The sequence below is a fragment of the Tachypleus tridentatus genome, chromosome 12, assembly GCF_004210375.1.
Source record: "Tachypleus tridentatus isolate NWPU-2018 chromosome 12, ASM421037v1, whole genome shotgun sequence".
NCBI lineage: Eukaryota > Metazoa > Arthropoda > Merostomata > Xiphosura > Limulidae > Tachypleus > Tachypleus tridentatus.
In genome coordinates this window covers 84261671-84277647 of record NC_134836.1, presented here as the reverse complement: position 1 = coordinate 84277647, position 15977 = coordinate 84261671, and the positions used below count along the sequence as shown (strand labels likewise).

At 35.4% G+C, this 15977-nt stretch overlaps 1 protein-coding gene across 8 annotated transcripts in view; it reads left to right on the top strand.

Moving 5' to 3' along the window:
* The window catches only part of Mvl (solute carrier family member malvolio), a 75446-nt gene that overhangs the window by 6288 nt on the left and 53181 nt on the right, over positions 1-15977 (top strand). For 3 of the 8 annotated variants that reach the window (XM_076470627.1, XM_076470631.1, XM_076470626.1), the window contains exons 2-4: positions 10145-10202; positions 11032-11089; positions 14348-14478. In XM_076470627.1, the coding sequence (XP_076326742.1) occupies positions 10200-10202; positions 11032-11089; positions 14348-14478 (192 nt within the window). In that variant the 5' untranslated portion in view covers positions 10145-10199. The remainder of the gene's footprint in view (positions 1-10144; positions 10203-11031; positions 11090-14347; positions 14479-15977) is intronic. The other 5 variants (XM_076470628.1, XM_076470633.1, XM_076470632.1 and 2 more) reach the window with 5 other exon arrangements.

Below are 15977 nucleotides of genomic sequence, written 5' to 3'. Positions count from 1 at the left end.
TCAAAAGCTAGGAATCTAGCCTAACTCAGTGAGGGGGTGGGAGATTTATCTTTATTTTGCCCTAAGATGGTCTGTAAACTAAATTTAATTTGTGTATTTTATGCATTTTATATGTGCAAAATATAAACTGCTTTTTTGCTCATTTTACTGTGTATGATTCTTTAAAGGTCAGTCAGACACATAGCCTTAATATTTGTGTGTAATACAAAATTATGTAAAATCCACAGAGATATTTAGTTCCAATAATCTCATCTTTTTCTTTGCAACTGAGACCCTGCTTACTGAAACATACCAAATATCTGGCAGTCAAATTTAAATAATCTAATAAATCTATAAATGTTACTAAATGCTTATGTATATATAAATTAATGACAATGGCACAAACATTCCCACATATCAAATCACTTTTTTTTAAGCATCACAACAACCTGATGCCCTAAATTAAGCAGAGCTTGAGCATGATAAATTTAAATTACTTTATCTATCTTAGTTGTATAACTTAGTCCAGTACATTTAATGTAGTTTATTTCTGTGGAAATCAAAGGGCAGAGGGTATGAAAAAAATTCAAATATAGCATATTAACTCTTCTCACATAAATTAACTATTCTTATTCAGTGTTAACCTCTATATGAAAATAGTTTTGCATGCTTCAATGCTTGGTTTCCTATGTACCTTACAATCAATTGGTTCAACTTTATTTTGCATGTAAATTGTCATGTAATAATTCTCCTCAAATAGGAGTATGACACCCACTCCTGATGCATTAGACTCCCTATATTTGTATTTGATTTTACTACAACTTTTTTGTTTGGAAGTGCTGTTGTTTTTTTTTGTTTGTGCTCCTCAAGGTTTTATTTTCATTTAATATGGATTGAAGGTTTTGTTTTTCTTCTGCTTCATTTTTACCTGTTTTAAGTGATAACTTACTTTGATTGTTCTTCATCTTTTTAAATTTTTTTTTCATTTCACCAATGCTTATTTTTCCAATTCAAAAATATCTATTTGGAGCACAATTACCTTGGCTTCATGTGGCAGTACTTAACTTAGGAATTGTCAGCTTTAATACATTTGGAGACTGATTGTTATAACAGTTGACTTTCACTGGGCTTCAAGTTTAGTAGCCCACATGTTTAGATCTAATGACTTTGAACAGATAAGCTGTTATACTGTTTTGGCTTTTTTGAATATTTTGATGTTAATATTTTTATTTGTAGTTATTTTATTTCGTTAACGTATATTTAGTCAGGTTTGTAGCTATTTTCTGTAAGGTTAGGCCCCTCAGTGTGGATTCTTTTATGTAGCAAGTAGGCCTCCCATAGAAGGTTCTGTTCTTTCAATTTACCTCCTCTGGGATCTAAACATCCATCCACATGTTTGCCGTGCATGGCGACACATGAATGGGAGGAGAGGATGCTGGTGGTTGAGGAGTACAACCATGACACACCACTTTGGCCTTGAATTCCTGTAGATGGGCAGCTGCCCCCTGATAGTACAGCAGTATGTCTATGGATTTACAATGCTAAAATCAGGGGTTCGATACCCCTCGGGAGGTTTAGCAGATAGCTCCATGTGGCTTTGCTATAAGAAAACATGCACACAAGATGGGCAGCTTTGGGGTGGTCCCCCCAGGGTCAATCTGCTGGTCCTAGGGTCAATCAAGCACTAGTGTTGGATATTCTTAACAGGTGTTGTGGACATTGCATATGATGCTGGTGTTTGGATACAGTGCTCACAAAACCATAGTATTGCTACAATGTTCTTGTTTGGCATTTTAGTGCATCTGCTTGTAGGGCTCCATGTTTGGTGTGGTCAGTGGCCACCAAAATATTCTTTCTTTATTATGAATCCCTGAAATAAAAAATCAAAATAAAATAGTAAAAAACAGACCATAGGCAAATGACCATGTCTTGAGAAATCTGAGCAACAAGCTTCAACCTCTTTAACATCTGTATCTCATTTTCTGATACTACATTCTCTTTTAGACAAATCTTTAGGACATATGTCTCCCTTTTTTATTCAGAAGGGACTGGAGGAGCTAACTGGCTCTCCTAAGTCAGTCATAAAAATTTTGTTCTGGTGACATATTGGTGGAAACATCCATTCCTAAACACAGTGAACTCCTCTTGCATTTGAAGGCCATTGGGGATATACCCATTGAGGTTACTCCCCATGCTACTTTGAATTCATTATGAAGAGGTATTGTGGAGAGAAATTTGAAGAACATCCCCAAGTGAGTGATCCTCACTGGTTTCTCCACCCAAGGAGTTTCTGAAACGAAGCTTATCTCCACTCGCAAAGATGGAATTATGATGCTGACCGGTGTCCTAATTTTAATGTTTACATCACCACACCCACCTGTCACCATCAAGGCAGGTTATTTAAATTGCAAGGTACAGCCATATATTTCAAACCCTCTTAGATGTTTCAGCAGTTCAGTCATTCAAAGACATCATGTCATGGTTTCTTGATGTGTGCTTGTTGCAGTGGCATGGACCACAATTCCTATGAATGTGAAATAGACCCTTATTGTGTTAGTTGTAATGGTTGTCACCTGTCTTACTTTTGTTTATGTCCTAGGTGGGTGGAAGACAAAAAGGTACAGTATTTGAAAATGGTTCAATGAGGCTCAAAAGTTATTGTCCACCACTCCATCTTGGACATATGCTGCTGTACTTTGTTCCACTGTTACAGTGGGAATGCAGACAGATGTCTCTGTGCTTCTGAAAGAATTGTTCTCAAGCCATGTGAAAAGCCTTTTGACCTCCCATTTCTGTCTCTACCATTCCTTCCAGCAGATCTGTGGATCCACTTCCTTTCGGGCATTTCCTTGGGTCTATCCCCCGCTAGTACAGCGGTAAGTCTACAGGTTTACAACTCTAAAATCAGGAGCTCAATTCCCCTCAGTGGATTTAGCAGATAGCCCTAGGTGGATTTGCTGAATGAAAACACACACACTCTTTTCCAGTCCTGAGATGCAGAATGATCATTTGTTCACACCCTCAGTCCCTGGAATCTTCTTCCAACAACAGAAACCTTCCCAACTGACCCAGGGCAGGACCATGGAGGTCAATAGACCTCCTTCAAATAAAGAAAAAAGATGTGGTCAAAAACAGATGGTCTCTCCACCCAATTTGCCTATACATAAGTAAGAATAGCCACTTTGATACAGTGGAACTGTCAAGGTTTACATTCTAATCTGGATGACATCAAAGTGCTGATTGATTCTTACCATCCATTTCTGAAACCTGTTGATACAGTCACCTTTCAGCAATTTCTTTGTACAGAAATGACAGATTGTGTGGTGATTTATCAGCATGTGCCCACCTTGTCTTTGCTACTCAATACACCCTTGGAGGCTGTAGCCATCTGTGTTTTCTTGGGTCTTACCATCACTGTTTGTTCTCTTCACCTGTCTCCTGGAGAGACCTATGATCAATCAGAGCTTGATGCACTTGTTGAACAGTTGCCATCTCCCTTTTTAATCTTGGGGGACTTCAATGGACATAACCCCATCTGGGGGAGATGCTGATACTTATGGGAGGGGTAGCTTTGTAGAATATATCCTCTCAGATCACAACCTTTCTCTCTTCAATTCTGGCTTTTATGCATGTAGTCAGTCTTTTACTGCTGTTTATTTTTCTGTCTTCTCCCCTTCACTTTTCTTTAATTTCTCTTGGGGGGTTGACAGTAACCCACAGGGCAGTGATCATTTTCCTATCATATTTAGGGAGACACTGTGGTCGATGCCTTGAGGGAAGCTGGACCATGCCAACTGGCTCTCTTTCATTTCTCTCTCAGAACTTGATCCTGCCATTGTCTGTAAGCTATTGATACATGACTGTACAGGTAACTGTTTTGTGTACTTCTAAAACATCGACATGTTTTCCACCGTATCCTCGTCCATGGTGGAATCCTGCCTGCCACATGGCATGGATGATTCAAAAATGGGTCTGGGGTACCTTTCATAGGTATTCCACACTTTTGAACCATATTGATTTTCAGCAGGCCCATTCACGTGCTCAGCAGGTAAGACATCAAAGCTAGAAGGAATCTTGGATTAAATTCACAACCACTATTTTTTCTACCACCACTTCCAAAGTCATATAGCACAAGATTTAAAAGGTCAGTACCCCTTTTGATCTTGCTCTCTGATGTCCAGGAAGTTGCTGAATTCCAGAACATTACCAATACTCTTGGCAAAGACTCAAGAAGAGTGATTGCCTCTATGAGTATAATTACCCCTTTACACTGATGGAACTCAAGATGGATCTGATGATATACACAATGAGATGCTGCACCATCTCTCTCCTGCTTCTCTTGCTATTCTTCTGGTTGTTTTTAACTGGATCTGGCTGGAAAATGTTTTTCATGATGCATGGAACCAGGCTATTGTCCTACCTTTCTCTAAGCCTGGGAAGGATTTCAAGATTCCTTCAGGCTACTGTCCAATTGCTTTGACAAGTTGTTTGTGTAAAAGCTTAGAGAGGATGGTTAATGCTTATCACTTTTGGTTCTTCAAATCAAACATCCAACCTCCACTTGCCCCCCTTTCCCCCAGTGTGGGTTACAGCTCTCTACCATGGACCACCTGATTCAACTTGAAACATCAATCAGAGAAGCCTTTTATTAAGCAACAGTATATTGTGTCAGTATTCTTTGACCTTGAGAAGGCTTATGATACTACTTGGAGGTATGGCATTTTGCAAGACTTCCACTTATAAGGGTTGTATGGTCATTTGCCCATTTTTATTAAGCATTTGTTAATGGGCAGGCAATTCCAAGTTTGTGTGGATTTGACACTTTTCTGTTCATTCCTCCAGGAACTTGGAGTCTCTTAGGACTATGTCTTGAGCGCCACACATTATAGTATAATGATTAATGCCATCTCTGGGCAAATCCCTCCAGCTGTTGCAAATGGGCTCTATGTTGACAATTTCTGCATCTTGTGTTAGTTGTTGAATATGACGTTTATTGAGTGGCAACCACACACTGTCCTCAGTTGTTCACTGAAGTGAACCACAGCAGACAGTTTTACCTTTTCTCTCTATAAAATCATTTGCATGCACTTTTGCTGTCAAGGAGGTATTCACCCCAGTCCTGAACTCCATGTAGGTGAAATTGTGCTTCCCATGGTCCCTGAGGCAAAGTTTTTGGGCTTATCTTTGATCATAAGCTGACCTTTATTCCACACATCAAGCAGCTACTTGGAAAGTGTACAAGGGCACTGAACATCCTCCATGCCCTTTCTTCCACCTCTTGGGGAATGGATTGATGTCCTATGCTAAAAATCTGTTGTGTACTCATTCAATGAAAACCGAACTGTGGGTTTCTGGTCTGTGGCCCTGTCAGGACCTCAGTCTTGATGTTGGAATTTGCTCACCATCAGGAGCTTTGGCTCTGCACAGGGATCATCCACAGTTTCCAGCCCAGAGTTTGTACTCTGAGTTTCATGAACCTCCTCTACATCTCTACTGTTTGCAACTGTCTTTTCTGTATGCTTCAAAACTTCAATCCTTACCACAACATTCCACCTAGGGTTGTGTTTTCCTTTCTCAGTGGGCCATGCTTTTTCAAAATAAATGATCTGCCATTGTTTCTTTTGGCCTTCATATCCAGGTGCAGTTGGATGAATTGGGTCTCCCCTAAGATAACATTGCTGTACCAACTGGTCAGCCCATCCCACCATGGCTTATTACAATCTGTAAATGTGACCTTTCTTTATGTCATCTAAGAAAAGCAGATACTCCCAATTAGAAATACTGTCTGTTATTTGCTGAACATTTTTCGAACCATCCTTCCATTCCTATTTATATGGATGGTTTGAAATCAGGTGACAATGTGGGCTCTGCCATGGCTTGTTGCAGTTTGGTGGTTGTGTGCAGAATCCCCTCTACAGCTTTTGTGTTCAATGCTGAACTGTATACCATTTCTCTTGCCCTGGGTCACACAGAGGCTAAGCACTACTCCAACTGCACTATTTATACTGACTTGCTTAGTTCTCTGTTGACCCTGGAATCACTTCATGTTAGTTCTCACCCTGTTCTCACTGGTATTCAAAAGTGACTGGCCTATTTCTCTTTAACATCTACTTCTATTAGTTTTTCTGGATACCTGGCCATATTGGTATTTGCAGAATGAGCTCGCTGACACCACAGCTAAGTCTGTCTGCTCTGGTGCTATCACTGCAGTGCCTGTTTCATACATGGATTATGGTCCCATATTCAAGGCTTGGCTCCACTACAGTTGGCAGTCAGCTTGGAGTAAGCAATATGAAGACAAGCTTTTCCAGATGAAACTCTTCATTGAACTTTGACTATCTTGTTTTCATAAGGATCAGAAAGAGGAAGTTATCCTAACTAGACTTTGAATTGGTCACAGTTTTTAACTCATCAGTTTCTTTTATCTGGAACTGATACACCAATGTATGCTCTGTGTGACACTCAGGACACAATATTCCACATTTTACTATCATACCGTTGTTACTATTCGCAATGACCGCACCATTTTAGACATGTTTTGTCCTAAGGTTTACTCCTGACACAGGACAATGTCATTGGTGATGGTGACACTATCCACCTGAGAAGTGTTTTTAGTTTTTTAAGGGCCATTGGCCTTTTTAATGCTGTTTAACTTTTTAATTCAAAAATTAAACTTTGTTTTGTTTTAATAATTTTACTTTTATTTTTTTATCTGTTAGGGTTTGTAAATTAACATTTAGTTATACCCTTTTATACTAGAACATTAGTTTATGCTTACCTGTCATTCATTTTATTGGTAAATTGTAAATTACATCAAATATATTGTTTCTTTAACATATATCATCTACTGAAATATTTATTGTTAATATACACTTGCCTAAGTTTATAGTATAATGATGTTTTTGTAATTAATTATATTTTATACTTCTTACAATTAATTTCTTTTTGAGGATTCCCTAGTGTCTGCTCAATCTTCTATTACTGTTGCCTGCCTTCTTTCTCAACCTACTGAACTTATTCAGGATGACTTCTATATTGACAGTTTTTGTTTATCAGATTATAAAATGGCCCTCCCAGGTCTTTGCTGTGGAGTCTACTGGGCAGTGGTGTATTTAGGTAGGAGCTAGAGGGGGCTCAGCCCCAGGGCCCATTTTCTAAATGGAGGCTTGTTGTTAATTTTATTCTATGTAAAATTACATGAGATGTAGGATGCACAAAACTAATTAGCCCCTGTGTCTACACAACCTTAAATCCACCACTGCTGCTAGGCCTACTTCACCTCTTTTTAAACACATTTTACAGTTGTTTATTTTCTTCCTTTTCCAGACATTTTGCTTCATGCAGAGCCTCTTTGTATCTCTTTTGAAAGATTTCACTAGTATGCCTCACCCTCCATGGGCTTTGGTTCATTTTACATTAGCTTACTATCAAACAGATTGTTTTTGGTTTATGTTTTCTTGGTTCTCTGCACTTCAAGTCTCTGTTGCTTGTGTAGGGAGCAAAATCTGTTAATCCTATTCCTTTTTTCCTACCCAAGTTTTCCAGCCATCATTTTCCATTATCACCTCTCTTACTGCTATTAGCCACCATACACCTCTTTTCTGAGGGGTTCCATCTGTTTATGGGGGATATTCATGGGATACCTTCTTCTACCTTACCACAGTGTTAGAACGATTTGCATCTTCAGCCTTTTCCCTACTTTGCTTTTTGGATTTCATGGAGGGAAGGAAGGACACTGTCTTGTACCAGCTTTGTTTCCATTCCACTTTCAATTTGGGCTAATCGATAGTTTTCCACCACTGTCATATTTTTTTAGGGTGGAGGGGGTGGAGGTGTTACCCTTTAATTTGGCTTATGATTTAATTGGCTTTTTTCTTCCTTGTATCATTTTTTTTTCTAATTACTTCCTAGTGCCTTCACTCTTATTAGGCACCTTCCCATTTACTTGCATCTCTACTTTGTCATATGTTAGGAGTACTTTTTTCATTGCTCACTGGGACTACACCTCATATTTCTATCTCCCATTATCTATTTTGGGTCACTGTTTCTTCTTCATTAAGGTACCATTTTTCACCTGTTGCCATATTTCACTCTTAAGTGAGATTGTGACTAGGTAAGATAGTTTTTTATGAAGAAATATATGTATATACCTCTTACTTTTAAGGGCATGTCCTCTTTTTTCTTTTTAAGGATCTCTGTGGTGAGTGGTGCTTGTGCAGATGTATTTAAGCTAGTCAAATCTCCACTGTAAGGTTATGATGACTTAAAAATTATAATTTTCATGTTCACTGAACACACACATTTGAGATGGAAAATCCCTCATGATATATTTTTCTTCATTCAAATGCTTGTTCTGGACTGTATAGCAGAGGAGGATAATTGTCCATACCTACCATCCCTTAAATTGGATAAATCAAAACTGGTATGCTTTTCAAAGTGTGGTTTACATCTTTTCCTGTTGCATTGTCTCCAATGACGATATTCCTCCAGACTCTCCACCACATCCTCCTCTTTGCTTCTAGTGGAGTATGAGCCTTTATCATTTTCCAGTTTCAAGTTGCTAGAGTGGTGAACCATGCAGACATCATCCTGAATATGATAATTATTGATTGTAATATATAGTGCAAGTGCAAGTAATGATAAAACCATCCAGTTGGGAGTAGAACAATGGCATTCTGTTGGGGTAGATGATGAGATGTCCTCCAATCTGGTACTCCATCTCTGTACAGGTGTATCTGAGGGCATGTTGTATCATTGGAGTGAGTAATCAAAATTGCAGTTTATCCCTTTCATTTGAATTCCTCATCTTACCTCCACATGGATACAAGTTCCCAGTGGCTGAGTTTTGGATTTAGAACTGAACTAATCAACGTAAATCCTTATACATCTATTATAGGTATCTCTGTGTTCTTCTTTATTTATACTCTTGTTTCCTCCATCTTTGTTTTAGGTCATGGTGGTGGAACTTGTGGATTAATATGGTTCTTCCTCTCATACTATCCCTCAATTTTCTTTTACCACAGGATAGTACTGGGTGCAATTTCTGCTGGATTAATTTTGAGTGAGGTAGTTTACATTATAAGAGACATCTATACTATACCAATAATGCAGATGTCTGGTTACTAGGTCAGTAATGCAGTTTATTACATAGCTATCATCTGTCCTATTTGTAGTTTGAGGAGATACAAGATTCCCTCCAGTCTGTTGAATTTGAGGTGAAGATAGTATGCCAGGATTTTGGATTGTAGTTCACTTATTGATGGTATGACTTTCATCCTACTCCTCCTGCATAATTGTTGGTTCCATGCAGTTGATTTGCTTTGTATGATCCATTGTTCTTTAGTCACTCTACACCAAGAGGAACATCCTTTTACTTTCTCCCACACTAATATACTGTGGGATTGATATTCCAATACTGTGTGGATACCTATCTAACCACTGTTCTCTCACTTTTGGATCTGTTCCTCCCAATATCTGCCTACTTCTGTAACACCTCTTTCCACATTGGTCAAAGAGTATACCTGGTATAGAAGTGGTGTTGTCTTCCATGTATGACCCTCTGCTGTGAGTATCTACCCTTTTAGGGTGTCCCCTTGACACTTTTTGAAGAATGCTTTCATTCTTTTCCTCCCTCTAGGTCTTCCATCTATTCAGTGTGGAATTATAGTTATTTATGTGAGTGGAGGTAATGTATCATATTGGAAGCTATAATTTTCCAATACTGAAAATGCATTCCTGATAGGTACTTACCCCCTCTTACACTTTCAGTTTTTCCTCCTCACTGAAAACCTGTGATTCTATTTTTCTGCCAAATCTTGAAGTGATAGTTTGGTAAAATTGAATGGAGGGAGTTGCATATGTTAGTAGGGTGTGTCACACTCCTGTTGATGGAGGGTTGTCACGTGATGATTTGCATGAGATGCAGTCGAACCACATTGATCTTGGGGTACAGAGGAACTCAACGCTTATAGCCTCAAAAAAAAAATCATATAGAGGATAGTACTGAACTAGAATAGCTACTCATGTGAGAGGACATCAGTAACTAATGGAAATACATTATCAGATAGGAAAATCATAAGTACATAATACCTTAAATATTATCCATGTTACTTGGGTACAGGTTGTTTTAAGAAAATATTTATCTTGTGTTGTTGGTTTTTGTCAGGTTCCTGGTGAAAAGACTTTACACATGTTTCAGACCAGATACTCATGATTATGAGATGGTAAGTCACATACACATCAGTCTCCTGCTGGTACAGTGGTAAGTCTGTGGATTTAAAATGCCAAAATCATGGGTTCAGTTTCCCTCAGTGGAATCAGCAGATAACCCAATGTGGTAACAAAAACACACAGACATACACATCATTTACCCAGCTTCTCAAGTTACTAAGTTTCATTTCTGTTTTTAAAAGTGATTAATAATATATTGCTTCACATATTTAAAATGTTATTTAAATAAGTATGAAAAAAGTATTAGGAAGTAGACATTTCTTCTTCCATAATTTAAAATTAATGTACTCTATGTATGTGTAGTTGATGTGGAACAAATATTTTAAGAGAAGAAATTTATACATTCCCTACATTGTACATGATACTGTGAATGAGAATTTTATTTTATGAAAGATACATTATTAAAGAAAATGTTAGAGGTGGGATTAACAGTTGACTATGTGATTTTTATTAAAATAGTTTTAGTGTCATCACAGTGTGAATAGAACTGATTCTTACAAAATTTTTAATAGCATGACTATCAAGGGTGAGTTTGGTTTTGTTACAGATTTTGAGGTCAAACATACACTGTAGGAGGTTAGATTATAGCATTTTTATTTTGTTTGTCTGTTAAATATTTATACTGCTTTGAGAATAAAATTTGTATTTGTAGAAAATACAGTAATAAAGATTATGATTCCATGAATATAACATATTCTAATAAAGCACATTGATCATTTGTGTATGTACTTTCATACTATCATAAAGTCGTAGCATTTAAAACTTTTGGATTTTGTTATGAAACTATATAGGCTTGTCAGTATAATTTATTTTTTTAACTAGTTAGAGATGACAACAACAGATTCAGAGGGCACTTTCTCAAGACACTCAGGTGAAGAAGGTGAGAGGAAACCGTTACTGTACTTCTATTCCTTTTGTTTTTAAATGAATAGAAATATTGGCTAATTACAAAATATAACATAGCCTCATAGTAGTGTACAAATAATCTTAATAAATACTTCATGATGTGTGTAAAGTTATTGTTCATTGAATCAAAATGGTTTTTTGAATCATTTGTATAATAGACAAAACTAATGAAGAGAGAAGAAAAATTATGTGATATGAAAATAAGATTGTCTAAAGCTGTTCATTTTAAATACATGTATATATATATTTGCTGTGGTCCTTTTATTATTGAGAAAAGTTATAAAATTCAATACAAAAGTTAGATAACTTTTGGATTTTTCTAAAAAAAATTAGCTTAACTAAATGACTGAATAATAAATTAATTACAAAATACATAATGGAATACAAATTTACAATTACCAAAAAAGTGAAGTAAATATTTCACAGAAATTTAAACTTTACTGAATATGCTCAATCTTTCAGCCATGGGGCATTATGATATGGTGGTTAATCCCCCTTTTCATTGGCAAAAAGTAACCCAAGAGTTGACAGTGGGTAATGTTGGATAGTTGTCTTCCCTCCAGTCTATCACTGGTAGTGTAGATAGCTTTCAAGTAGCTTTGTCCAAAACGTAAAAGAATAAACAAATTGTTCAAAGTAATATCTTATTTGAGTGGCAATGCATTTTCATTGGCAATATGAATTTCTCTTTTAGAAGATATGCACAAAAATATTTTCATTGTGAACTTCATTTCAAAAATGAAGCAGAAAGAGTGAATGTAATACATGTAACAAACTTAAAAAATATATTTAACATAAACCATTAATTTCTTCCATATAAGAGATAAAAGTAAAATAATTGATTGTAAATAATTTCTAACAGTAGTTTCATGTCCTTGTTAATAGAAATATTGTTGATTTTTAATAATACGAGTTTCCCAGTTGGTCAATGGTAAATAAATGGACTTCCAACACCAAAATTTTGGGTTTAATTTTCTGCAGTGGACAGTGCACAGATAGATAATTATGTAGATTTGAAAAACAATCAGTAGTGAATTAATAATTTCTGATATAATATATTATCTGCTCTCCTATAATAGTTTTTTTCATTTGACGCTGCCCTCTACATGCACAAAATTTTTTGCTTGTTTTTAGCCTTGAAACTCCCACCTATCCAACATTTCTTCATGGTTCAACTGCAAATAAACGTGGCAACCCTCCATCAATAGGAGTGAAACATAAACTGCTGTCACAGCTGCCTTCCACTTTAGTGTAGAACCCAACCTTCACTTTTCAATATGGTGCAGTAGTATTAAGATTTTTTAATACTTGAACTTTTATTGTTCTTTTACTGTTTTTAACCAGTTTTTGTTTTTTGTGGTTTATTAAACAATTTTGTTGTTTTTTGTTTCATTTGAAACAGCAATAATCTCACTGCAATTTATTAATTTTGAACTTCATTTTAGTTGAATATTAATTCTGAATTTTATTTGACTACCACTTCTTCATTAGTAACAAATGTTGCAACATTTTAATCTGCTATGACTTAGGCTTCAGGCCTTACACTTTTGGATGTGGAGGTTGTGGTTTTCAGTGGGAGTTGGGGTCCATCATGTGGCTGGCTCTTTCTTCCTAGGCCAGACCTGACATTTCTTTGATTAATCTAGGCATGTTTAAAGCAATTTGGGCATTTTTTCCTATCTTCCTTCCTTGACTGTGCAATCCCAATTTTCTGCATGTGGACTCAATTTTCTGGCACAATTGCATTCAGGGGGAGAGAGAGGGACACATCATGCCTTGACCTCTTGGGCTCAGAATAATTATTTTTTCGTATCTTCATAACATGTTTATTCATACTTAGACTCCTACAATTAGTGTCATGTACACCAATTTCAGTTTTGACTAATACTGTTTGCACTTGAATAGTCTTGTATGTCTTAGGTGTATTCTGAGATGTTATATTGCATGCAAGACTTCCTTCCATGGTTCCTGTTTACTTATCTTTTGAAACCCTTCCTCTCATAAAGGTGTTTCACTCATCACCCTCACAGGTTGGTGTATTCATTCCTTGACTCCTTGCAGTTTGTTTTTATAGGTATCATCACATCAGATTAGACATGTTACCATTTTCTGGCTGCCCATCTATCTTGTTATTTTAAGAAAATCATCCAGACTGGCAGATGGACCACACCCAACATGTTCACCTCCTGTTAGCTCGATCAAGTGTTTGTTTCATCCTCATCCAAATACCATGCTACATCTGTAGCCATACTACACACATTGGTTCAACTGTGAATTTGTACATCAGTTCTATTTCCTCCACTGCTTCTGTTCTGCCTAATCTCAAAGTGAAGATTGGGGTCTATAGTATAGGGGAGCCAGCTATGACAGGAAAATGTCATGCTACTATTGGTGTAGGGTTGTCATATGCTTATTTATACGCTACAATGAAGTTGAACCATATAAAAATGTGGAGAAAGTGGGACTTAAAGGCTAATGGTGAGTGAAAAAGGTTTGTGCATATAGAAAGCATCACTGACTGAGAAAAACTGTTATGAGAGAAGAGGTAAGTTTCTATTAGAAATATATTTTCAGTGTAAGAAACTATTAACATTTTGTGTTACTTCCCAGTGGCTAAGTGATAAGTTTGAAGGCTTAACATACTAAAAAATCAAGGTTTGATGCTGGTTATGAATAAAGAACTGATAGCATTTAGTTTGGATTGGAATTTAAGTGTAAACAAAGAAATATTAACATAAACAACAATTTTCAGGTTAGAAAGGAAGAGCCAAAATACACCACAAACATGTAATTTAAACAAATACTGATATATAACTAAAACAAGTTGTAAAATTTCTTAATATTTACCTCATACTAACAGATATATAAAAGAGACCAAAAGAAATGGTAAAGTGTATGAAATAAATAAAGAATAGGTTAAAACAACTTAATTTCTTCAAAACCATTGTAACTGGCAAATAGAACTGTGTTTGCAAGAAATAATGGAATGTAACAATTGCCAATGAATAGCAAGATTAAAAACCAAATAAAGAAAAAAAAATAAAATTAATGATTTAAACATAAAGAAAAGAAACTTGTTTAGGAAAAAGATGGAGAGTTTGACTTTAAAAATTATTTTATAAAGTACATATAAGTTAGTTACAACTTTCATGTAAAAGAAATATGGCATACTTATTTAGAGGATATTCTTTTATACATAATACATATGTGAAATGTGAAAATTTTGGTGAAGATGTCTCAAGCGAAGGTAAAAACATGAAAGAAAATCCTGACATGACTACAAGTCATGATGAACTTCAGACCTTGAGATCAAACAGATCAACATACTTTGAACAGAAGATTCACATTCCAGAATTAGAAGGTGTATGTATTTATCTGTTTTCATTTTTATTAATAGAATTTGTTTCATATTCATGATATTTGATATTTTTTGAACATTGTATTGTAAATCTAAACATGATTTTTTAAAATTTATTTCCAGTTTATGGTAAAACTGTAGAAATAACCTGTACAGAGATTGTCATTTAGCATTTAAAGGTAATAGCAATAACTGAAATCCTTCAACTGTATTTCTTAAATTTCTATGGAAACTTGGTCTTTTGATTCTGTTGTGAGTTCTCATATGAATTTATTTTTGTGCCACCAAAAACATTTTTGGTGGATAATTGTTTTAACACATGTTGAATTAATCTGTGAAAACTTTAGAGATATTAGATTTATGATGAAAATCAAAATAATTATCTGCTATCTGTTTAAGAGTTACTTACAGAGTTAAAAAAATGATTCATATTATTCAACAATAGATAACTCAAATTTAATTTACTGCAAGTAATTTTTGTGTTCCTAAGATTTTAACATATGTTTTAATCTTTTATCCACAAAAATTATCTGTGATGTAATTATAATAAATTAGAATTGACAAACAGCAGCTGTCGCCTTCTGATTTTATACATGATGACCTGCTTTTCTTCTGTCAAGACAACTTCTGTTGGCTTGGAAACAGTTCCACCTTCTTACAATGCTTTGAGACACTGTGAAAATTTTTTGTTTTCAATTCATTTAATGTCTCTTCTCCACATAAGAGGAATATCCACTCCTTTGTATGAGTGCTATTTATGACTTGTATACAATTTAGAGCACTTTAAATGATCTTATAATATCAGTATATTTATAGTATAGGTTAAATGACCAATCATTTGCACTTCAGATTGTGTTACTGATTCACACAACTGACAAGTATGATTGACATCATTTTGTAAAAGTGGATTTGCCATGTCATATCAGTGAAATTACAAGTTGCATATATTCTTAAACCCTCAAATTATGAATGTAATATTGCATTAATTAGCACTAAGGTCATCATAATTCATTGTATTCATTAATTTTTTTATTTTTGCCTGTAAATAACTGACCAAATACAGAGTAAAGCCAATAATTTTCAGTGTGAGGAATTTATTTGTATAATTACCAATTGTAATTAGTATGATTAATTGTAATATTGAATAGTATTTTTGTGTAAGTTATTTTCTATGGCTGGTGTTATTGGGACTGTGGAGCAACAGGAAGTTTGATACATAAATAGCTTAGAAAAATTATCCCATTGATACTTTTTGCTGTGTAGATATTATTAGAACATATTTTTAAATTCCAAATATCTATAAACTAGTACCAAGTCTGTTGATGAAGAAGTTAATTGTATAATTTGTCAAAGTTCTTTTGAGTTTGCAAATTCTAAAAGATTAAAATATGTGCTGAAATGCAAAAGCTCTTCCCAATGGCTCAGTTTTATTTATGAGGGCTTATAATACTAAAATGTGATTTTTATACTTGTGGCTAGAGAACAGAAACCCCATTGTGTAATA